This window comes from Tachysurus vachellii, chromosome 5 (assembly GCF_030014155.1).
Source record: "Tachysurus vachellii isolate PV-2020 chromosome 5, HZAU_Pvac_v1, whole genome shotgun sequence".
Lineage (NCBI taxonomy): Eukaryota > Metazoa > Chordata > Actinopteri > Siluriformes > Bagridae > Tachysurus > Tachysurus vachellii.
In genome coordinates, this window is record NC_083464.1 from 22,855,751 (window position 1) to 22,880,966 (window position 25,216).

The 25,216-nt window shown below is 37.8% G+C and overlaps 1 protein-coding gene across 3 annotated transcripts; it reads left to right on the plus strand.

Moving 5' to 3' along the window:
- The first annotated feature begins 2,819 nt into the window (after positions 1-2,819).
- Positions 2,820-24,636, plus strand: ttyh1 (tweety family member 1). Of its 3 annotated transcripts, none has more exons than XM_060870528.1 (15): positions 2,820-3,380; positions 8,020-8,176; positions 10,159-10,382; positions 12,746-12,857; positions 13,138-13,463; positions 13,591-13,686; positions 14,485-14,557; positions 15,904-15,979; positions 16,325-16,380; positions 17,353-17,445; positions 17,584-17,676; positions 17,800-17,939; positions 19,451-19,618; positions 21,179-21,257; positions 22,907-24,636. In XM_060870528.1, the coding sequence occupies exons 2-15, from the start codon at positions 8,042-8,044 to the stop codon at positions 22,988-22,990; spliced, it is 1,755 nt and encodes a 584-aa protein (XP_060726511.1). In that variant the 5' UTR covers positions 2,820-3,380; positions 8,020-8,041; the 3' UTR covers positions 22,991-24,636. The 3 variants fall into 3 exon arrangements, with proteins under 3 accessions (XP_060726511.1, XP_060726512.1, XP_060726513.1); XM_060870529.1 differs by having other exon boundaries at positions 19,451-19,511; positions 22,907-23,002; XM_060870530.1 differs by lacking the exons at positions 21,179-21,257; positions 22,907-24,636 and having other exon boundaries at positions 18,290-19,593.
- Positions 24,637-25,216: the final 580 nt, after the last annotated feature.

Here is a 25,216-nt window from a genome sequence, read left to right on the forward strand (position 1 = left end):
ATGTGTGCTGTTGTATCTGGCATCATGACTTTAGCAAAGGATCCTTACCTTTTATCCCAGACTATCATGAGCACAGACTCACCCAATGTGGTTTTTTTTTTGTTTGTTTGTTTGTTTTTCTGATCTTCAGTTGTATAGTTTGACTGAATCTGAGCACACTATAGCCTCAGTTTCTTGGTTTATAAGAGTGGAACCCCATGTGGTATTCTGCTATTGTATTGCATCCACCTGAATGTATGATGCATTGTGTGTTCTCAGGTGCTTTACTACTCACCACAGTAATAAAATGTAATTATTTGAGATATCATAGCCTTCCTGTCAGCTTAAATACATCTGGACATTTTCCTCAGACCTCTTTTCTCCTCTCTCTTAATCACTGGATAATTGCACAACTAGCATGTGCTTACTAAAATGGACAGCAAGTGTGTATATGTATACATATGCTGTATAGAGCATGGCAATCCCCTTATCGTGGTCTGGCTCAAAAGTAGCTTCATTACAGGCTACAGCTGTCAAAGGCTGTCATGTTATGGCACATGATGCATTCGTGATGACCAATGAGTCAGAAAAATAGCGTTCCAAATTTGACCTGACATCTCTGAATAAGAATTACCATTTTAGGGTTTCCAGGGTGACTGCTGGCAATGAAGATTCACTATATACTTCTAGTATTTATTCTCTCTTGAATAAACAGTGCCACTTAAATACAGACTTTAAATACCACCATGCTAATACATCACTGTACAACACACCTGGTTGCTAGACGAGTTCTCTGTCTGTAAACTAGGATTTTAAATGCATCATCAATTATAACAGACCTCATTATGTACTGTAAGGCTTGGTAATAACTTGGTCAAATCAAAATTGACTGGACATGAATTAATAATGCGCTGTGTATTTCAAATGTTTTATGGCCAAAGCTGTGAATTATTTAGCAGTGACAAAACTCTCCTGAACATGTGTTGAGGCACTTCTGCATATTGGCAATATAGTAATAGATTTCTGTTCTATATGCCAAACAATTTCAGTAATTTGAAAATATTCCCAAGTATCTGAAGGCTTCTTTTTGTCATCCCTACTGTACATTCCTGTTCCTATTTAAAACATACAAAAGGATATTCCTCTTGTTGTTAAGCTCCCACTTACCTCAAAACCCGCATCACTCCCCACACTGTACCTCGAACCCTCAGAGATACCAGCACTGCTTGACTGGTCCCACCATCTCTCAGGGTAAGAGGTAAGTATACAAGGATACATATAAAGTACAGTATAAAGAGTATAACACAATCTTTGCAGCAAGGTGGTGGAATGAACTTCCCCTAGCGGTCCGGACAGATGAGTCACTGGCTATTTTCAAATGATGGTTGAAGACCTACTTCATAAAAAAAAAAAAAAAAAAAAAAAAAACTTAGAACAGAGTTTTAGGCTTATGGTATCTTAAGTCTGTAACCTAGTGAACCAGAGTTAATAGTCAATGATAGAACCTTAAAAGCACTTTTGTACATCGCTCTGGATAAGAGTGTCTGCCAAATGCTGTAAATGTAAATGTATTTATTGTTATAAAATATCGTTTTCTTGTGATTCATGGCTTTTAGCTATGATTTTTGTTTTTGTTTTTCGGCAGGCTAAATTTGTCTGGAGCGTGAAACATATACTTGAAAATAATACAGTTATACTGTCACTCAAACGGCCTTTTTTTGTGGGACCTTGTGGGCATTCTTGGCTTAATACAAGATGCAATGACAATACAAACCATAATACGAATCATAATCTTGATCATTTTGCAGATTTTGTGTGACGTGATTTCTGATGTATTTGTCATATACTGCATGCTGCAGTTGCCAAAGTTCATGCATAATCATATCTTTCTTCCATGGCCTCCTCATTCTTATAGAAGGACAGAAACCCTCTGCGCTTCCCCTCTCTTTATCTTTCACACAGTCATGCTCCATCCTCAAATCTCATCTCTCTTTCCCTCCCTCTCCCTCTCTCTGTTTGCTCACTGCTCCATTTGTCTTCATTGTGTTTTTATAATCCTTCCATGTTGGTCAAACCCTGGCAGAGCTGCAGAGCAACATTATGTCTTTCCCTTTTCTCATATTCCAGTCCAATGTTCTTTTCACGTAAGAAATTCTGGATGTGATCACAGCTTTTAATTACCCTTTTTTTTTTGCAATGAAGCACCAAATTATATCAGATTTGGCGTTGCTTATTACTTTGTGACCTCATTTTTCATATGCATACATCATAATTCACCTAATTACTGATTTGATGCTGTATGTATTTGCTCGTGTCATGTTAGCAGGGTGTATACTGGAATCATTTCTTTCTAGACAGCGTTTATCTGTGTGTTTTCTGTTCTTTTCTAAAAGTGCTCTTTGACTTCCAGCCTCCATTCCATCAGAGGCTGTATTCTCTAAATAGAGCCCCCCCTTTTGTGTATGTGTGTGTGTGTGTGTGTGTGTGTGTTGGGCATGTTTTTCTGCCTTGATAAGGACTCAAATATTTAAAAAAAAAGGTATTTTTACAATTGTTTTTTTAATGATCTTTTTTATTTTATTTAAAATTTGAAAACACTACATGAGACAAACCCTTTTCTTCTGGTTACTGAGGTTACTGTTAGGGTTTAGATAGATGTATGTATACACAGCATTAATTATAACGGCTTCATTATGTCATCTTTAGGTCCTCACATGGATAGTAAGACACACATATGTGTGTGTGTGTGTGTGTGTGTGTGTGCGTGCGTGTGTGTGTGCGCGTGCGCTCGCGTGTGTCCAAGTTCCACTTGCCTTTATTTCCCTCTGTAACATCTCTGAGGGAGCTATAAGCACGCAGCCTAAACGCCAGATTTAGTTCCTCGAACGCTGCTCTGCGCTTTTATTCACCCTATTCACGTCTGACATTTTTTTAAAGAACAAATGATTTTTTTAACAGGCTAAATATCGTTTTTATACTCGGTGTTTTTAAAATTACAAAAAGGGGATTAGAGAAGAAATCCTGCCGCCATCCGGGATGCTGCTGAGTGCCATGATGAAGTTGGTGTTGCAGGACTGATGCCTTCATGAGGAGCTTCTTATCCAGCCACTAAACAGATTCTTCAGTCATTTATCACCGCAAAACCGTCGTTTATTTTATTACCATACGCGGAATTATTTCCTTATCGTTCTCTGTCTGCGAGCAGCCTGTTTAAAAACAGTGAATCGACGCTTAAACGCGCTGCTTTTTCTCCCCAACGCAGCGACGTCTGTCACTTATTATGCTTCTGTTCACAAGGCAAACAAAGCGACTCGTCGGCCAGCAGAAGAGGCTGAGATCAGGCTTCTAATCAGAAACACAGGAAGGGGAACAACGGGAAACTTCTCAAAGTACGATTAAAGGTAAGCAAATATTTACCGAACAATATCATCTGTAACTCGTTTATCAGTTTATATTCGTTTAAATTGATCCATGTTTTCTCTTTCCCCTGTGAATGAAATGCACCATTCAACACACAGAAGTGTTTCAGCCACTCTGGAATATATTATATTGCTTTGTTCACATAATCAGTCAAACAAATCATTCAAAATGGATCAATTTTAGGGATCAAAATGGTTTGTATTGATGTAATAAAAGTTAGAGTTTCAATTTTATTTTCTTTCTTCCCACCCACAAAAATTGTTGGTACATACCCAGACCCAGAAACAGCCCACAGTTTTACCCACATCAAGAATTCCACATTCTTAAGAATGTGCAAGTTGAAAAAAAAAAATAAAAAATGCCCCAACACTTCACATCCCATCCCTTACCCTTAGTGAACCGTTTTGCATGCTCTGCATACTGGAACCTGATTGGCTCTTAAGTTTTATGACATCATAACCCTGGTTTTTCCACGTTTTTTCCACTCAGACTTAGAGCCCACTGTTTTTATTAATTTTTTTTAACATAATGGACAAATGCGCTGTGATAATATTTTACCGCTTGGTGCATTCTGAATACATTTAATCATGTAATCGGGGTGGTGGCATGGTGGCACAGTGGGTAGTATTTACATTTACAGTATTTGGCGGATGTCCTTATCCAGAGTGACTTACATTTTGCTTATTTATACAACTGAGTAATTGATGGGGGGCACAGTGGCTTAGTGGCTAACGCGTTCGCCTCACACCTCCAGGGTTGGGGGTTCAATTCCCGCCTCCGCCTTGTGTGTGGAGTTTGCATGTTCTCCCCGTGCCTCGGGGGTTTCCTCCGGGTACTCTGGTTTCCTCCCCCGGTCCTAAGACATGCATGGTAGGTTGATTGGCATCTCTGGAAAATTGTCCGTACTGTGTGATTGCGTGAGTGAATGAGAGTGTGTGTGTGCCCTGCGATGGGTTGGCACTCCGTCCAGGGTGAATCCTGTCTTGATACCCGATGACGCCTGAGATAGGCACAGGCTCCCCGTGACCCGAGGTAGTTCGGATAAGCGGTAGAAAATGAGTGAGAGTGAGTGAGTGAGTGAGTGAGTGAGTAATTGATTGTTAAGGGCCTTGTTCAAGGGCCCAACAGTGACAGCTTGCTGGTCCTGTGATTCAAACTCATCAAATGTAAGAAATGTATTCCAGCTAGGCGTGAATATGTGTGCAGATGTGTGCTTTTACGATGAACTAACTGGACTTACTGCCTGGAATTATCTCTGGATTTTAACATCCACTTGAGGAACCATGACCCTGACCAAGATAAAGCCGTTATCGAAGATGAATGAATGACGAATCAATTAAACTTAATTTGGGATGTTTACGGTGACTTCAGTTCAATTTTTCCAATTTTAGTAAAACAGGAAGATGTATTGTTTTACCATGTTCTAACAACGCATTTTCATCTATCTAAAGGCTTTTAAATTAGCTAATGAGGTGAAAGGATCAGGCAAGGAAGGAGCATGGCAAACAATACCACATATAGGCGCCACATCATTCTTATATCTTAAGTATAATACTATGCCGTTTCAAACATAATTGTTTTTGTACAACCTTAAAATAAACAGTACACTATTATTGCTTACCACTGCTCCTAGGGACCCTGTAACAAACATAATTCAGGATCATGGTCGTGACTGGTCTGCTATGGTGCATTTGTTCCAGCATGTTACAGAAAGCCTTCAAGGCGATAAAATATTGAGGACACTGTAGGAAACCCCTCATGGAGTAGCTGAGATAAAGACATGCCAGATCATTAGTCAGATGCAGGCCTAAGAGCGTTTTAAAATGTTAATGCTGTATGAATATTTACAACATTATGTACTGATTCTTACATTTTATGAGACTTTATTTCAAAGTATTATACTAGCTGGGATATTTCATGATGGTCTGTAAGGATTTACAGAGTGTTTATTATTAAGCAGTTAATATCCTGTTGAATTTGTTAATGTCACGCCACAGTTGTAGATTCAGTTCACTCCTGCATTAGAGTTATGTATCTGTGAAAAGGTGCACTGAAATATGTGTGCCGTACAATAAACTCATCACAATCATAATTCGGTTATTATGCGGCTTCAGTCATAAGTTTGTAAGACTAGTATTATCATAGAGCGAAACACGGTGTTGTGTAGAACCAGTGCCAGGTTTTGATTTATTACTATGCTTGCCTTTGTGCTCTGAGAACAAACTCACCTTTCATAATTAACACTGTGATAACAAGCAGACAGAGAATGTCACGTCAAGCCACACATAAGGGTTTGTGTTGCTAAGTGTTTATTTAATCATTTTAATAATTGCCTATATTGTATATGTATATTTCAACTGCACATTTCACACCTGTAAATGTGTACATACAATTTGGTCTATACCGTATATGTCTTTCTGTTACACTGTGGAGCTTCTGTCACTAAAACAAATTCCTTGCATGTGAAAACATGCCTGGCAATAAAGCTGATTCTGATTCTGATTCTGATAATTTATCAATTTTTATTTAAGTACATCATGCTTTTAGATGTATGACCATAATGTTGATAATGATTGTATTGTATTATGTTATTTTCATTTTATACTATGTTGAAAGTTAATCTCTGAAGTTTAGAGCTCTAGCTAAATTTGGTTTAATGCATGTTGTGCATCACTGTCTGTGTTTTAAGGTTCCTCTCTAATTGCCCCACTTTTTTGTCAGTTTGTGATCTATATGACCTAATAACTTAATAGTTTGCTCAGGAGCTTAGGTTGTTAATAAAGACTGATGATTGAAATATTTAACCATCTGACATTTCTTCTATAATGCCTATTAATAGTTTTGGGGTATAACAACTTTGAAAATATAACTGACTATAACTGATAAATTACCCCAAATCAGACATGAGTGCCATACAGGATAAGTTTGTATATGATAGGTAAGATAGTTTGAGATAAAATAGTAGGGGATAGGATAAGATAAGATGGCATAGCTTAAGAAAGAATAGGATGGTATAAGACTGGATAGGAACGGATAGGATACGATATGACAGAATAAGATAGGATTAGACAGTAAAGGAGAAGCTAGGAAAAGACAGCATAGTATAGGATATTGTAAAATATTGAAATTGTATTATAAGGCAGGATAGGTTAGGGTAAGATATGAAAGGGTCAGATAGGATAGAGATTCAAACAGTGAGTGTGTTAGTGAGTGTAAGAGTGAGAGTGTGAGTGTGTGAGAGTGAAAATTTTCATTGCTAATTTGCAATTACTAGATGCAGATTGAGGCGCTCATTGAGTTAGTAAGTTGGCACAGTAACAAAATATCACTCAGACTACACATTCTCTGAAAGAAGGGTTGTCTAGTAGTTTTTGGATAATTCATGTTTTTTAACTTCATTGAAGGTTACTACCAGGATTGCTATTTTGAAGTGGAATCCTCTGTTGGTTATTTTATATGGGTAAAGAATCCCTAAAGGTTCGGTTCCTCTTGCGGGGTTGTGGAGCTGACAGTTTTTGTGACCAGGTTAATGGTTAAGAGACAGTGACTGGGACAGCTATTCCATTAGAGACCTCTATCCTCTCCAAATCTTCCGCACAGGACTGAAGTGTGTTTGGAGAGACTAGAAACAATACTGTGTAATCATTCTCATTCTTTGACCCTGTAAAGCAGGTTGTCAGCATCCCCAAAAGGTTTAGCTGGAGAGGTGAAAGTTCTTCTTCAACAAGAGCTTCCCTAGTGACTAATCTGAAAGCAGCATGACACAGTTTATGCTTTAGGTAATGATTAGTCGTACCTACCTGTAAAAATGATCTTAGTCCTTATCGTACTCTGCATTGATTTACCTTAATACTTCAAATGTTAATTTTTATGAAGCTTTATTATCAGTTAACACACATATATAGACAGATAATTTTTTAACTTCTCAAAATATCTATTAAAAAGAAACAAATCCAACATTACATAGAAAGGGAATTTCACATTTTATGAACTGCCTTTATATTAGCATGATACTTTTATCTGCACCAGGTAATTATGTAACCTTCATTTTCTCAGTAATTATGTATGTAATTTTGGTGAGTTTTCGTGTTTTTCATTTTGAGCTTTTGAGGTTCAGGTTCAATCGATATAAAATAGCTTGTCCATGACCTGTATATTAAAGACCAAAAATGTTTCAGTTAAAATCACTGCTTGTCTTTTAGAAGATGAAATAGACACACATACACCGCCTATTTGATCTCTTATTAAATTCTGCCCCACTCAGCCCCACGGTTGTAGTCACATCAATACACAATCTGGGGTGTGTATGTGTGTGGCAGTTGGATGTTCCCAGATTCTCTACTTAACCTACTTTCCCTTTTTCCTTTTTTCTGGTATCTGCCCGCCCCTCGTTTTTCCTTAATGGCTCACTGCAGTACTTTTTCTTAGCTGGTCTGTTTGATTGAATTAATTAACCTGTCTTTACTAGTATAAGGAAAAAAAACCTTTTAATTACATACTGTACAGTGGATATAATTAATACAATACAAGCGTGTTTGATGTGAAGATTCAGTTCAATCTCTCTCTCTCTCTCTCTCTGTCTCTCTCTCTCTCTCTCTCTCTCTCTCTGTATTGTGATAGCTTTAGGTGGTCCTCAGGACTAATGGCTGCCATCGAGACCATTCCCAGTTACAGCCCTTCGATATGGGTGCAGATGTGCCACGCTCTCCCTCGCTTCGATCTGACCATGCAGATGCGAGACAACATATTCACGCCTGACAGCTGGGAATACCAACAGGTTCTCTTTCCTTCCTAGAAAGCTGTATTACTCTTCCCCTTCAGCTCTTCTTTCTGTTTCCTTCTTTATATCAGATGCAATTTTCACACCTGACAGCTGGTACAAGTGGGTAGACTCAACGTGTGGAGACACGTAACGCTATTTCTGTCTTTGTGTCTAATTTTTTCCTCACTGGTTCACTCTTTTCTTCTCTCATAATATCTAGATTTGAGCATGAGACCAGAATTATACTGCAGTTTCTAATTGGAAAGAATAATCTGGAATATTAATCTGGAATCATTTAACTTCAAACACTTAAATTCTAATGCTTTGTAGGTTTGCGATCAGAGCAGCAGCATGGCCTCTAAGGAGAAGTTTTTAATAATGAATTAAATCAGGGATCATTCGGTTAATTCCCAGCTTGTATTTTTAACAAATGGGTAAACAGTATTTTGTCTTGTATTTGTGTTGAAATAATTAAAGCAGATAAAATTGCTTTTATCTAGAATTGAATGCACTGTTTAAAAATGTAGATTATTGTTTACTCCACATGGAACCTCAGTTATTTCCAGAGATTCATGTGACCCGTATTTTAAAGCATCCTGTATATCAGGCTGACATCACAATTATTAGGCATGTTTATTCTACACACACACACAAACTGAATTAGTGTTTTAACAGTAAAGGTATATCTGTATAAAATCAGGTTTACACAGGTTTGAGATGGATTGTGATATGACATGCTCATTGCCAGCAAAATTCAGTGACGCTGTGACTAAAAAGAGACAGTGACAGATTTCTGGCCGTGTCAGAATTTACAGATTTTAAAACACCTGCTATGATGCTCACCTGGACGAGCCTGAATGCTGCAGGCAATAGTTCAACACTGATGCACAGCTGCAGAGCTCGGCCGTGTCGCAATTTGATGTGAGACCTGGCACCGTGGCTACCGAGCTGTATTGAAACGCAGTGAGGTGGAAGACTGTGTCAAATTGCAGTGCTACACTATGTGATACACAGCAACAGTCTAATTTTAGTTCACAAGAACAGAAGAGATGATTTTCATCAGATCACGCCATGTGGGCAGGAGAAAGAATGATGACGATTATGCTTTCAGTGTAGAAACTGAACCGATGCAAACCTTTGACCTGACCATGAACGAGAGTCAGAGCGTGTAAGGCATGCGTGGAAGCAGGAAGAGAATGAAGAGGAGAGGAGCAAGAGGGAGGTGAATGATAGCTAGAGTGTTGATGGAATAGACAACCCTTTGTGAACGAGGAAGAAATCAAGAGGCGTAAAACAACAGCGTGAAGCCATGAATGTATTTAAGTAGGTCACATATTATTAATAGAGATCCACTGGCATGGATAGAAAGGAAAAAGTGGGAAGGCAACCGTGATGGAGAGTGTACGAGCGTGAGGGAGAGGGCACAAGAGGGAGGTGAGAGGGGGAATGACTATGGGAAGAGACAGGGAAAAGATGAATGGGGGAAGGGGGAACAGGATCCAGGGGATAGGAGAGAGCGACAGATAGACAGAAAAGCCAGAACAGCCAGATGGACACAGATAATACTGCAGATTTGTGCTGTATAGATTTGTGAAGTGTTTAGTCTGTGTTACATGTGTTGACATGCTAAAAACCTGCTCTAATTAAATCACTTCTGCATCATTTGGTTTGCACGAGAGCACAGGAGAGTAGCCTCCATTCGGTATCATCCAAGGAAATACAAGCGATGGCCTCCATTTTATGTTGAAATGTATGGTCTCTCTTTGCTGCCTCTGTATATTCTGGTCTACACTCGTGTACATAAAATATAGACATGAAAAAAGCAGCACAGCTTCAGACAACACTGTTTATATAAATCTAAAAGCTTTGGTTACAATTAGTTGACGATAAGGCTGATTATTCGCTATCAAACTATACTTCATACTGATGTCGCGTGACATTTCTTAAGTAACATTTCTCTTTTCCGTTCTCTTCTTTTATTCCTTTGCTGCACACAGACTCTCCTGGTTCTGTCTAGTGCTTCAGCCATCGCTCTCATCCTCTCGCTTCTTGTCGTCCTCTCGTTCCTTATTCACTACTGCTGTTGTCACCGCGGTGATGCAGGCAGGGACGAGGAAGAGGAAGATGACGACGCCAGTGGTGGTCATGGATACGGTGGCAGGAAGGGGCGGCGCATCTGTTGTGTCACATGGGTGTCTGTGGCAGCAGTGACACTGTGCTGGTAACGTACATTAAACAAGTGACACTGCAGTTGTACAATGCAATACCTGTAATCTAAGCAGATTTGGTTATATATAAAAATTATATTCTATATTATTTATTTAAATGTTTTTCTAATGGCTTATGATGATATTGGGGGGGGGGGATCCCAAAACTGTTTGTTTGTTTGTTTGTTTGTGACATTTTGTGATGTGACATGTAGTGATGCACATGATCAGTAACAATACTCAAATATTCTGTTACATTCAGGTGATCGATTTGTATTAACAACCCAAATTGTGCCAGGAAATCTTTCCCCACACCATTACACCACTAATGCTTTTCTGAGTTGTTATTTCTTTATTGCCACATTATGAGTGAGGTCTAGAGGCTGTTGTTTGTGAAAATCAAAGCAGATAAGCATTTATAGAAATACGCAAACCAATTTATCTTTTATCAACAATAATGCCACAGCCAAAATCACAAAGATCACATTTCCTTCCATGCTTGGTACAACAAGATCTAGTCTTCAGCACACACTACCTCCCTGTCATGCTGCATCACACACACAGCTGAGATTCGAAGATACATACACGTACACTATGTCTCACTATTCATGCTAACGAGTCAGCGACACCAAAATGACTAATTGAGATTTGCCCCGCATGCAGTGTGTCTTCTGGTGTTTACATGAACTTATCTGAAGGCTTGTAATACAGTTATACCGAATGATGGTAAAAAAAAAACAAAAAAAAAAATTATTTCAGTATTTTACTTTGCGCTGACCGTCTGTGCTTCACATGAGAGTAACAGCTTTGTCTAACTTGAACACAACAGTGCTGCTCTCAGCATCAAAATACTTCTAAACATGGCTTTTTTTTTATTCTCACTGACTTAGAAAATAACGGTTTTAATACTGTAATGCTAGTGTGTCATACAGCTGCCTACATCTATTTTGTGTTCTTTTTTTTAATGCTGTAATCCCTTGGCACAAGAGTTTGCCAACAGAAATTTGGCACAAACTCTTGAGGTCACGTATGCCGTATTAAAGTCTACATAGTAACTGCAATAGTCAAAAGATCCAGATTCACCATTTCACACTTTTCCTGTAGTACTGTAAGCTTTCACACTCGATTGAGATTCCTTGTTACGTGTGTTTTTTGGGATACAGATCTTGAGAGAGACGTTAAAGGCAATATGGCTTGGGGTATAAGTAAACAGAAACTTATAAAAAGGGAGGAATTCTGTCCGGTTTGATGTCAGGCTTGAAGTAGGAAGCAGAGCAGGATCAAATTGTTCAGATCTACTTTCTGATTGTATGTGATATCACGATACACAGGCATCCTAATGTTGCATCTGGTTAGCCAGTGGGCATACAAAGATGACATCATCCTCTTCCCCTCCATGTTGCCTTCTTTCTTCTTCCAGTGTGGATTGCGGTGTAGATTTAGCATGACAAGGGCGGGACCGGTATCAGGAAGCTTGTGAATGCAATTTAAACCTGATTTTAGAAGATGTAAAATACACTAACAAACACACCACAGGACAGAAACAATATAGCAAAAGAATGTATTATTATTCAGTGCAGAGAATTCCTAGCATCCATATTATACTGGAATTGTTTTCTTTCCATTTATTGTTTGTGAAATGTTAGTCTGACCTCCATTACAAGTTAAACTCTGCATTCCTTAAGCCAGGCTTGCAATAGGTATCTGGATGTGACAAGAGAAGTCACGTGGCATGAAAGCCGTCACTGTAGAAGTGCCCTTAATGAGTGACTCTCCAGTCTGAAGTGAAATGTCTTATACCCTCAGGCTGAAAAAATGTTGACAACCAGACACCGCTCAACTCTAATGATGTACTCAGCGAAAACAGTGGGTGTAATCTTACATTCACACACATGTACCAAGATCAAGAGCATGTTTGTTGCTTGTTACACAATACGAATATATATATATATATATATATATATATATATATATATATATATATATATATATATATATATATATATATATACATATATAAAGATATATGTATATATATATATATATATATATATATATATATATATATATATATATATATATATATATATATATATATATATATACACACACACACACGCGCGTCCCTTCACCCCACTGTCTTTTTCCTTAATCTGGGTCAAACAGTGAATCTGGATAACATCTGCTACAAAGCTTTCAGTTACATTTTTGAATATATAAGAGTGAAGTACAGTAAAGGAAGCTTTTCAGAATTAGAGAAATTATTTCACATTGCCATAGCAGTGCTTTTTATTCACTAATGCTGAGACATTTACTGAATTAAACACACCGTCCTTATTCTCCCTTGACGCCATTCTTCTGTTTTGGCCTCTCGCAGTGTTGCTATAGGCTTTGGTTTCTACGGTAACAGTGAGGCGAATGACGGGATGTATCAGTTGACCTCCTCTCTTCTCACTGCCAATCACACACTGGCTTCCATCGATTTGCTGGTGAGAAAACACTCAGTCTGTCAGTGGTCTACACGGCTGCCCTTCCAAAAGAATAAATAGAGGCCCATTATTTTCATGTGAAATAAATAAATAAATAGGAGAATAATCTGATTGATTTATGAGAATGTGTATGTTGGTACAAATGTCCATACATTTTATTAACTTTGCTTTATGCAGTCACTCAATCATCTCTGTGTCAGGTTTCCTGTGTGCCCATCTTCCACATTTTCTCTTCTCTCCTCTCCTCTCCTCTCTTTCGTTCTTTTTATCCTGAGCCCAGGTTTCAGACACCGTAACAGCTCTGCAGCAGTCCATCTCAGGGCCCTTGACCTCGCTGGAGAATGTGTTTGGAGGAAATAAACCTGCTTTGGTGTCCACTCGGTCCTGCAGACGTCTCTCTGAGCGTGTGATGTCCCTTCTCTCCTCGCTCACTCTAGGAAAAGGACTGAGCTCGGTCACTGTTAATGCAAGTGATGGCATGGTGGGGGTTGTGACCCCAGTTCTTCCCTCCATGCCCCAGGCTGTGACCTCGGGCTCACACGGCAGCCCTGCGCCCTTCACCCCAGGCTGGGCAGCGAGCACACTCATGGTGAATGAGGATTACAGGTAAAGTAGTGAGTGCTGTTCATGTATGTTGCAATTGATTTAGGCTGAATATCATATGAGTTTTAGGAAAACGTTGTGGACCCATTTCAGATGATACATATTCTACATTGTTAACTATTCTGTTTAGGTGGCTCTCCTATGTACTCCTTCTCCTTTTGGATCTGGTGGTGTGTCTCTTTATTCTGCTAGGCTTGGCCAAACAGGCCCGGTGGCTCCTCATCCTGTAAGTGTCAATCACTGTTATTATACGACAATTTGACCCAGCTTTGTTTTTTTTTCTGTAAAATGACTTGTATTGGAGAAATTGCAAGCACAGGCTTCTGCTTTAAAACTACTACAAGTACCAGTACTACTCATGCACATGTATGTACTTTGACTTTTGGTTTTTGATTTTTTTACGTTAATTTGCAGCTGGAAAAATCACAATATCCTGGAATGACTGACAAATGATAAAGCTTGAATGTACAATTTTTCAGGCTGATTTTATTATCAAATCCTAAAAATCACACATACTTATTTAAAATAATTCTTCCGTCATGAGTTGAAACTGCCATTGTGTATATCACTGTGATTAAAATGGCATCATATAATCTGACATGAACGACACGTTATCACAGGGTCTGTTCTCCTACACACAACTCCTGCACTGTGTTAAGCTCTAATCGTAAAATATCACAGAAAAAAAGAAATAATAATAATAATACACTAACTGTTTAACACATCTGTGATAAACAGTGTCATAACAGGATGTTAAAAAGAAAAACACATTCTTTATCTCACAGGACAGTATGACAAGTGAAATAAAATTGGACAGAACTGTTGATTTGCTTTGCAATAGTTTTAGTCTATTAAAGGATACAGTCTTAAATGAACTAATGCACACTTAGCCTTAGGTCAATAGACAGAAACCTGTTAATTAAAAACATTTTATTTGACACAAATTCACATGGTGTGTGTGTGCGTGCATGCGTGTGTGTGCGTTCGTGTGCATGTGTGTGTGTGCGTGTGTGTGTGTTTACAGGATGACCATACTGGCCTGGTTGGCTCTGTTTTTGAGTTGGGGTTCTCTTGGCCTGGAGACAGCCACAGTAGTTGTGAGTATTCAGGATAAGGCTTTTGCTGCCCATTTCTAACTTCTATTCAAAGAAGCAACTCTCCACAGGCGGGGCATTCAGAATATAATAGCTCTTGTGTGATTATGTGTGTGTTTGTTAGATTTTTTTTTTGTCAATGCGAGCTCCCAAAAAACAAAGTAGTACTGATGTGAATCATAAAATTTTAGCAGTTTAGTTGTGTATATATGTATATATGTTAGTATGAGAAAACGTGAGGTGTGTGTGTGTGAGTGTCAGTGAGTGTGTGTGTGTGTGTGCGAGTGTGAGTGAGTGTCAGTGATTGTGTGTGAGTGCGAGTGTGTGTGAGTGTGAGTGAGTGTGTGAGTGTATGTGTGCGTGTGTGTGCTAAACTGTGTAAAGCTTGTCCCTTTAGAAACTTTGCAGTCCTGGCACTGTTTCAAAAGGGCAATAAAAGGGCTAGAGTTGCAGGAGAGACTGTGTGTGTATGTGTGTCATACTGAGTGTTGCAGGAGAGAAAGACTGTGTGTGTGTTTGTGTGTGTGTGTGTGTGTGTGTGTGTGTGTGTGTGTGTGTGTCATACTGAGTGGCTCTTTGTGCAATGTGGGGAAGATGTGGATGAGAGGTATTAACAGCGACATCAAGAAAGGCTAAGCAAAGAGAGATGGCAGAGAGAGAGATGTGAGAGATGTGAGAGGAAGATTCCCACTGGACTACCACTCTGTTAATCAGGCAGTGAGAGGCCTGGGACAGGAAGACAAGAAAGAGTGACTGGAGGAGATGGCAGTAGCTGGCTCTTAACACAGAGTCTCACTGTCCAGAGGCAGCCGACAGGAACAGTCATCTCTCTCTCTCTCTCTCTTTCCCTTTCACTCCCCCCCCCCCGTTCTCCCCCCTCTCTCCCCCCGCCCCCTCTTTCTCTTTCTATTTCCCTCTCTCTCTCTCTCTCTCTCTCTCTCTCTCTCTCTCTCTCTCTCTATTTCTTCCGCTCCTATTGTAGTTGTGCTGAGTCCTATTTAAAGATAACAATGATTAATTACATGTCTTCACATACCACAAAGGAGAACAAGTGTGGAAAAAAAAACACATAGACTATAGCAGTGACAGTGTGATTGGAAGAAGAACAGAAAAACTGGAGCACTCCAGAAGAAGTAGAGTGTGTGGGAGCGTCAGGGGAGAGACAGAGTGAGAGTGAGAGATGTACTGTATCTATGTCAGTGAGTGCTGGAGATCAATAGCAGTGGCGGTGGTGGGGAGACGAGGGAAGTATGTCATTCGGTCACCGTGTCACATTGCTAAAATCTTTCCCCTGTGTTTTCTCTTCTACTCATTCTCGCACTCTATCTCTGTATTTTTTTTTCTTGCAGGCACTCAGTGATTTTTGCATCGACCCAAACACATTTGTTCTCAACTCCACACATTTTAATGCCGGGACAAGTACAGGTGCTATTCTCTGTCACCACTTTCTTCTCTCTCTCTCTCTCTCTCTCTCTCTCTCTCTCTCTCTCTCTCTCTCTCTTTATCACACAAACACAAACCCACACATACTTTTTACTGTCTTTCTGTGGACCTTCTATTGACATAATAGTTAATATCAATTATTAACACTAAGCCTGATTAATGTCAGAAAACAAAATTAAACATTTAGCCATTTTAGTTTTTCAAATAAAGTCTGCAAAACAAACAAAAAAGTTGTCATTGGGACTAGCCAAAGTCCCTACATAACAAAAGAAAAACACACACACCCACACTGGATACACACACCTTAACAAATGTCTCTATCTCCAGAAATCCTGGATTACTACTTGACCTGCAGCAGAAAAATGACCAGCCCCTTCCAGCAGGTAGCCGCTCTATTATACTACAGATCATAATAAATGATCAAAATACTATCAAGGTGCTAGAATAGAAGAAGGCAAACTCTGCGCTGTCTCTCATCACCTACGATTGTACCTATTAATTAACATTTCTCTGTAATCTTTCTGGCATCATCGGCTTGGAATAAAAGCGCAGTCATGAAGAGTTTGCATTAAAAATGTTTGTACTGTAGATTAAAAAATGATCCTACAGAAGCAACTTGAGCCCTACTGAAATCCTGTGGTGTGAATTGAACAATGACAGCCAAAGGAAAATAAAAAAAACTAATAATGTGAACAAGATTAAACATTTATTTCATGGAGGAATGGATTAACCTCCCGTTACAATCATGTTCGACTCAGTGTGCCAATAATATTGAAGTGTTTTGTAAATAAATAAAATAAAATGTTTACTAGTTAAAAAACAAAAGCATGTTTTAAGCTCAAAATATCTTCTTATTGCGTTGCATCATTTGTACATTAACAAAATTACATTTATTGTTTTCATAAATGGCACTTATTTAATAGTGGGATGCTTTATTAGGCTTAAGAAACTTATGCTATAGATTAATAGAAACCATAGCAGACAAATTTGCCTTGTCTTTTTTCTTTATAGAATATTGGACCGAGTTCAAGTGCACCGTGTTATTAAACTGCTTGTGTATAGACATTTGTGTTTCATGGAAAAAAAAAACAGAAGATAGCTTGGGCATCCATGCATTTACATGCATGGACCAGTTTTGGAAGATGCTTCTTGAGAATAACGTGTATATACCTACAGGTTGACAAATACGGAATCAGGATCTATGTCACACTGTAGCAGTACAACTGAAGTAGTATTTTTTTCTGCTAAGGTTTTGATTCAGGTCTGCTCTCTACTCTCTAATTTTGAGTGTGTGTGTGTGTGTGTGTGTGTGTGTGTGTGTGTGGGTGGGTGTCCGCCCGTTAAACTGGCTGTAGCTGCTGACCCAGTCTCAGAGAGCTTTGTCTAGCATTCACTCCCACCTCTCCAGCTTAGAGAGAGATGCTCTCCCACGCTTCCCCAAAGCAGACGTGAGTGAACATGTGCCTCTTAAATCGATGCATCTCTGAAACCGCTGTCTCCAAACCTGAAATCAGAAACCACATATGGAAGGCGTGTGTGAGAAAATGGCCGCTGTCTGTAGCTGCGTACTTCTTTTCCCCATGTAGAAGCCTCTGAGGGAGGTGCAGCAGATGCTCAACTCTACTGAGGGAAATTTCCACCAGCTGGTGGCGCTGCTCAACTGCCGAAGCCTCAACAAGGTAACCATAGCAACTTGCCTTCCCCAAAGCAGACTGCTTTGACATATAATGTGTATTAGACAAAAGATGTGTGCATCTTAATTCATCTTACAATCTATCTCTGTCTCTGTCTTTTTCTTTCAGGACTACATTGATTCTCTGAAAGGTCTGTGCTATGATGGGATGGAGGGATTGCTTTATCTTTCACTGTACTCATTCCTCTCTGCTCTGGCTTTCACTGCCATCCTTTGCTCCCTTCCTGGAGCCTGGAGGAGCTTTTCCAGGTACCGTGAACGGTTTGAGCTGCTTTACATTAACAGTGTGAATGTACTTTGGATTAATCCATTGAAGGACATAACATTTTTAGCAGGACTCAAATTATATATTCAGAGTATTATATCAAACACAAACAGACACACATACACACACACATACACACACACACAAATACACACACACACACACACACACACACACTGTATAGAACATTTGAATTTTGCTAAAACAATGACATATTGTATTGATTGTTTTATACAAGAGATTATATTTTTTACTACACATTTATTTATATGAATTGTATTTCTCAAGCAAGTTTGCATCATAATTCATCATTTCTCTTCTTTTTCTGTTCTAGAGAAGAGATTATACTACATTTTCCCGATGATTTCTAATGATAATTCAGACATCCTGTTGCAAATAGATGAAAATATTGACCACAATGTAAACATCCATTTCCTTGACATTTTCCGAAACAGAATTCTTCTCCAAAAAAAAAACAATCAAAAAAAATCCTCACCTGATGAACATCCCTCTTTGTGTCCATGAGTGGCGCACAAGGCCATGTCAGTTTTAATATCAATATAAAAAATATCCTGTGTATTACCGTATAGGGAAAGTTTGTTATTTAAAAATCCAATAGAACTGTACTAAGAAATCTACTGAATAAATGTTTTTTTTCACACAACTGTGTCATATGGTTTAGGCCACCATCAAATTCATCATTAAATGATCAAATTGTGTACATAAAGCAAGAAAAATAATAAAACAGCAGTGAGCAAGTGGAACACATTACAATTATAATAACCACATTAATAACCATAGCACACTGAATCCATTAAAACAAATATGTACAGTAAACAATCACTAGCCACTATAATAGGAACACCTTATTCATGTATTTATGCAATCAGTGGCAGCATAAAAATCACATGCATACAGCCCAAGAGCTTTAGTTAATGTTCACATCAGACATCAGAATGGAGAAAAACCTCTTGACTAAAGGAATGAGAAAATACATTCAAATTGATGACACATGATTCCCAACAGCAAGTACTGTGGTAATATGAGAGACTAAATATGCAGCTGACAAATCTGCAGCAACTACGTGATGCACTTAGGTCGCCAGGAATTACAAATCCATGCCATAGTGACCTGAGGCTGTTGGAGCAGTATTAATATGGTGTTCCTAATAAAGTGGCTGAAAAGTGTATATGTAACTATAAATATGTAATGCTTTTAATTCTGTTCTGTAGACTGTAGACGAATTCATAAATTAGTGGGACTCGTTTTTTTTTTTAGGCTTATAAGAGACATATTAAACTGATTTCTTTCTGAATAACCACTTCTGTATATTGTATAAAGGAAATATCTGACACGTACGTAGTTTGGGGGATTGCTACATGTATGTATGTCTAGACAGTCGTTCCTTTTGAGCATGCTAACACTCATTATGTTGCATGTTGTCTTTGTGTACTGTGACTCATTTATTTCACCCATTTCCCAATTCATGGCGCAGAGACTCAGAGGAGTACGACGACTCGGACAGCGAGAGCGAGGACCCCTTCACTTCCCATCAGGCACGTAGACAGACGGCCAGGGGGTCCCAGCGCGGGGCCTTGCCCCCCTTCTATAGTTACCAGGGGGCTGGCTGGACTTCCCCCTTTTCTAGCGCACCTCCCTTGCCGTGAGTAACGCATGCACAGACACACAGACAGACAGACAGAATGAGCCAGTGGATCATATAGACAGTTTTATATATATATATATATATATATATATATATATATATATATATATATATATATATCCATACACATTAGAATGCACTGGTTTTATGCAGAAAAACTACATAGGATCATATGTATAAAGTTCATGATATTTAGCTTTAGAGAGGTAAAGATGCTAGTGTAGAAATTATTAGATGCTAGAACAGTTTTTTTAGTCTTTTTGGCACATCAACACATCAGCATGTCAGCAGTCAACACTCCATTCAGGGTTAGACAAAACAATGTAGAAAGACGTACTGACAATCACCGACATATAACTGTTTATCACTGACAATCACAAACATTTATTTACTGACAATCAAAGACATGCAGTACTCTGCAAATGCCTGATCTACCCAATATTTATATAGAGAGTTACAGGAAGTGCCAGGAAATTTATTATATTTATGCCAGCAAAAAACATTCTTTCTATAAAGAAAGAAAGAAAGAAAGAAAGAAAGAAAGAAAGAAAGAAAGAAAAAAATTATTCTGTGTTACAGATAAGAAATTGAATAATAAAAATCAGTGTTACAAATGAGAATTATAAAGAACTGTAAATTTGCTAGTAAAAACCTGCTAGTAGATTTTCTAAGATCCCTGATTTTTTTTAAAGGCAGATTACCAGATTGAGATTTGTTAGTCCACACCTAAGTAATACATAAGAATCTTTCTGACATTTTCGCTTTACAGATTGTCTTCAGAAAGACGTTTACACAGTACTGTACTTTTGTTCAAGTCCAAGCAGACACATGTAGATAGCTGCACATGCCCTTACAGACGGATACACACACACACTGACACACACACACACACACACACACAGACACACAGACAGGTGGACAAGTTGAGTGCAGCTTAGTCAAATGAACAGACACAAGTCCAGAGGTCTGTCTGTCTGTGTGTCTGTCTATCAGTCTGTCCATCTTTTCAAGACAGACATAAATCCACCAGAGACGATCAGACTGAATGTTTTAGGTAAAAATCCCACCCTCTCCAGGAATTTCTCCCAAATCAAATTTGCGCTTCCACAATCTACCTTTGCATTTCTCACACTCTCTTATTTTGCTTTTGCATGACTTGTGCTTTGCTTGGGCTGCAGTTTTTTTTTTTATGTGCATTTATGTTGTTAGGAGGGGCTTTTGACTAGATGTTATTGTGCCAAATTGCTTAATTAATTTTGTACATTTAAGAGCTCACCGCACTACTCTCTCGCACTCCCCGTTACCCATAGCTATCACCTTGCTTCTTTCCTGTCAGAACACTTATAAATGGATTATTGTAATGAATAAGGTCTTATATAAAGTGTGTGTTCATCTCTTTAACTATCCTCCACCCCTTTCTCTCTCTTTATCCATCCTTGGTCCTGTTTTTTTCGTCCTTTACTTTTCTGTGAATGTGGCATGGGCCTTCTCGGTGTCCCTCCCTGCTACTCCTCCCTTTTTCCTTCCTCTTGTCCCTCTCTTTGTGTTTCTATGCAGGACTCCAAACACTTCCTCCAATGGCAACCCTGGTTATGAGAGCCTGCCTCTGAGTGACAGGCAGTCCCCACCCCCCTCTGTGAGTTCCCCTGTCTGTGTGCCATCATCATGACTCATGGCATTCCCATTGGTTTTTATCTATGCCAGGTTTCTAACTGGTTCTAGGTAGTATTTCCACAAAAGGGCTTTATAAACTTGTATACAGTGACTTAAACTTTAATTCTTGCCCTGTGGTGTATTTCTGAGTTGGTGAATAGATTATAGCACTTATTAAAAATGACCCTCAGTCCTGAGTGAATAGATTTTAACTGGGACTTTGTTTAAGTAAATACACAGAGTTTGTTGGAGTGTTGAAGATGCCATTTATGAAATGTTTTTTTTAAAATGTTATTAATTTAAACGTAAACATAACATCATTGTTGTTATTTTACATTTGATCTATATTTTATTAAAAATAAATAAATCAATAAAAAGTATCTAAATGAAATAATGAATTTTATTATATATAGCCCTGAGTTCTGATAAGGCATCATGGGCCCTATTTTCGTGATCAAGGCATGAGATCATGGCGTCGTATATATACACTGTAAAGATTTCATCTAAATATTAGTGGTAAATATAACCAGCTAGATGACAGAAACTTGCAACAAATGTGTTTTCTGACTTCACTGTCATTAGAGTTTATACTGATGTTGCAGTGGTAGTTTAATAACCTCTTGGATATAAACTTATATACATTTATTAGAAATCGCAGCCGCCTGAAATCAAGCAACTGCAGAGATTAAAATGTAAAACATAAAATGTGCACAATGTTTAATAAAAAGGCTTTAGGACAGAATGATACAACATTTTGTTGTTCCAACAGCACATAAAGACTATTTGATTCTATGGGTGTTTTATTTATATATCCATATGCAGGGTTATTAGGGTTATTCAGATGAGATTTAGGAGAGCTTTTGATCTTTTGACAAAACATAACATAAAGTCATGAGATAATAAGTGCATGTACAGAACAACAACTCAGCAGATCAACTCTATATGAATTGCTGATATTGGAGGCTAATACTGTAGACCATGATAGAAATAACTTGGTTATTTTAATACCATAATGTTATTAATGTCTGCACAGATTTCAGTAGGTTTATGACAAAAACTAAACGCTTTGCCATTCAGTAACTAGGATTTGTTTGTTTTTGTTTGTTCTGTTGTTGGATGTCATACGTAATTAATGATACCATTCTGTTTCTATTTCGTTCTGTTAAATGGGTGAAGTGCCTTTTTATATTAGGATATTTATTTTGAAGTCAGAAACATACAGTTTTGGAAGTGTGGCTGTTAAGACAGGATCCAGGAAGGCCAAAATGTTTTTTAAAAACAAAATGTCAGATTTTGAATATTTCTCTGCTTCCCTGATCATTTATGACCATGAAAATAACTACAGAGCACAAATACAGCTTATCTGGTTGACAGTCCAAAACCTCAACACTCTGGTGTTAAAAAAGTAAACTTCTTTTGCACTGACACGAAAATAAAGCCCTACAAATATAATTTCATTTTATATAGTTTGCAACTCTGATTGTTCATTCATTGCATACTGACATTTGCTTTTCTTGTTTTTTGTTTGTTTGTTTGTTTGTTTTTTTTGCATCTGTCTTCTCCTGGATCTGTCTGTCTGGCTGTGTGGTTCCATGTCTGTCCAATCCCATTGTGGCCATGTTGAAAATATAGTACTCTCCCAGCATGCTGACAGGCTATACGGGTAGTCAATCACACCCCAACCCTGCCCATTCAAGGAACCTGTACTCACGCTAATTTGTATGTATAGTATTAAAAGAAATAATAATTATATATATATATACAAAAATATATATATATATATAGCAAATGTTTAGTTTTAATATGGATGGACATTTTACTGAGATAGTAATTTAAGAGATATTGGAATGCTAGATGTGGGGGGAAAAAACCTGCAGGACGTCAGGACCAGTGCAATTTTAAGAGGAAAGAACAAAACAAAAGTTTAGATATGTCTGAGTTGTGTAAGACATGATTTCCCCTTCAATCTGTTCACTGTCTTAGTGACCGGAGACAGGAAAGCGAATGGTACTGACGTTACCAGACTGATGTTACTTTATTACTCTATTTTTAAATGTAATACTACTTTGTTTCGGAGGTTTTTATATTGTATGCTAAGTCACAAACACATGAGAATAATGGCACAATTTTTCTGTATGACTGCATAATGGGCGCTGGATTATTACTATATATTTTTTTTTATTTGACTTTATACATATATAGATGGCAACTGTGTATTATCTATCTTGTATACCCTCTGATACTATATAAAATAGCATATTACTATATGATAAAAATATACTGTATATTCACTGTACATTCTGTATGTGTGAAGGATAATGCACTTTGATGCTCAGAAGTAAGGACAATATGAAAATAACAATAATAATGAGAGAGCTATGGTGGCACCAACCTCTCAAGCTTGGTTACGTATGGAAATAAATTTCCCGACAGCATTGCAGCGAAACAACGTCTGCCATTGGTTGCAGTGCAGTAGCCATAATGTACACAGCAATAATACTGTTTTCTTAATGATGAAGCACACGTCTGCAAATTAGGGTTAATGTTCTAATAATAACATAGTAATAACTTTACAGAGGTTCAGCAGAATCTATATGCTCTATATGATCTATATGCTCTGATGCTATATATGATTTGGAAAAAACGATCACTTCTTAGGAACATCATTTGGTTTCCTAATAACATAATAAAAATATAATATATAAATAAGTAAGTTATTAATAACAGTTGTTTTCAGTTTTAATTAGATTGTCCATCTAATATTGATAGAAAACAGAATTTATTTGGCATATAGCCATGAGAAAGTGAATATTTCTGCAAAATTGTACAGATGTGCCTATTCTTAGTTTTACTTTCTACAACTAATTATATTTTTTGAAGTAACACTATGCAGATTGTTCATTGAAATAAAAAAAAGATCTGCATTTTTTTGGCGTGATAATGTCAGTCCCAACCAGACAAATTAACTTTTTTTTTTGTTGTTGTTGTTTTTTTTTAATAACATTAGAGGTTCTAGTGAAACGTTTTGTTCACAGAGGTTAGTGTTAAATGTGACTAGATGAAGTGTATCCACCCTAATTTGCAGGATTGTTCTCTCACTTGAAACAAGTAAGAAACAAACACTGTGTGTTATGTTTGTGTATTTTGGGTGATTCAGGGTCCTCTTGAGATGTTCTGTGTGTATGTATACACATATAAATATACTCAATCTGCCATTGCATTAATCCTGCCCTTTCCTATCCTACTCTTATTAATCCAATAGCCCTGTGTTTCTATGGTTTTAATGCTCCTTTGAATGGACTACTTTTTCACTACTGAGACTAAATACAAATAAAAAAATAAAACTAACAAATATGGAATAACCAGACCCTTTGTGTGTGTTTTTTGGTATGATGGGGAAAAGAATTTTCTTAATTTATCATATCACTACTCCAACATCAGTTAATTAATCTTTGAGTAAACTACCAAACCATTGCCATTTGGGTTCTGTTATAGAAATGACATCAGAATTGAAACATTTCTATTGATGTCATTCTAAAAAGCTTTTCCTAAAATAAATAAAGGACTTACTAAACCGTAACACAGCACAGCACCATAAAAAGCAGCTAGTTTGTTGTTTTGTTTGTTTTATGAAGATTCAATTGATACTGTATAAAAATTTCAGTATAAATTAACATTGAATGTTTCCTTATGCATGGTCAAAAGTTTGACCTATTAGACTGCCTTATGGCTGACGCTTATTATGGAGCAGGATGAGGTATATGCTCAATGATGTGGACACTGCAGAAGGAAGTTGTAATTTATGAACAGAGAAGTAAAAATCAAAGAAATTGAGTTCATCAACATCCAATCAACATGATTGCAAACATCAGCATTAAACACAATAGGCACTTTTTACCTTTAAAGGAATAATACTTGTATAGTACTCTAAAAGTTCATTCA

Excerpts from the sequence above, each read along its gene's own strand:
- ttyh1 (XM_060870528.1), top strand. The coding sequence starts at position 8,042 with ATGGCTGCCATCGAGACCATTCCCAGTTACAGCCCTTCGATATGGGTG. Across the intron at positions 10,383-12,745 it reads GCAGCAGTGACACTGTGCTG|TGTTGCTATAGGCTTTGGTT; the intron begins GTAACGTACATT and ends GGCCTCTCGCAG. Across the intron at positions 16,381-17,352 it reads TGACCAGCCCCTTCCAGCAG|CTGCTGACCCAGTCTCAGAG; the intron begins GTAGCCGCTCTA and ends AACTGGCTGTAG.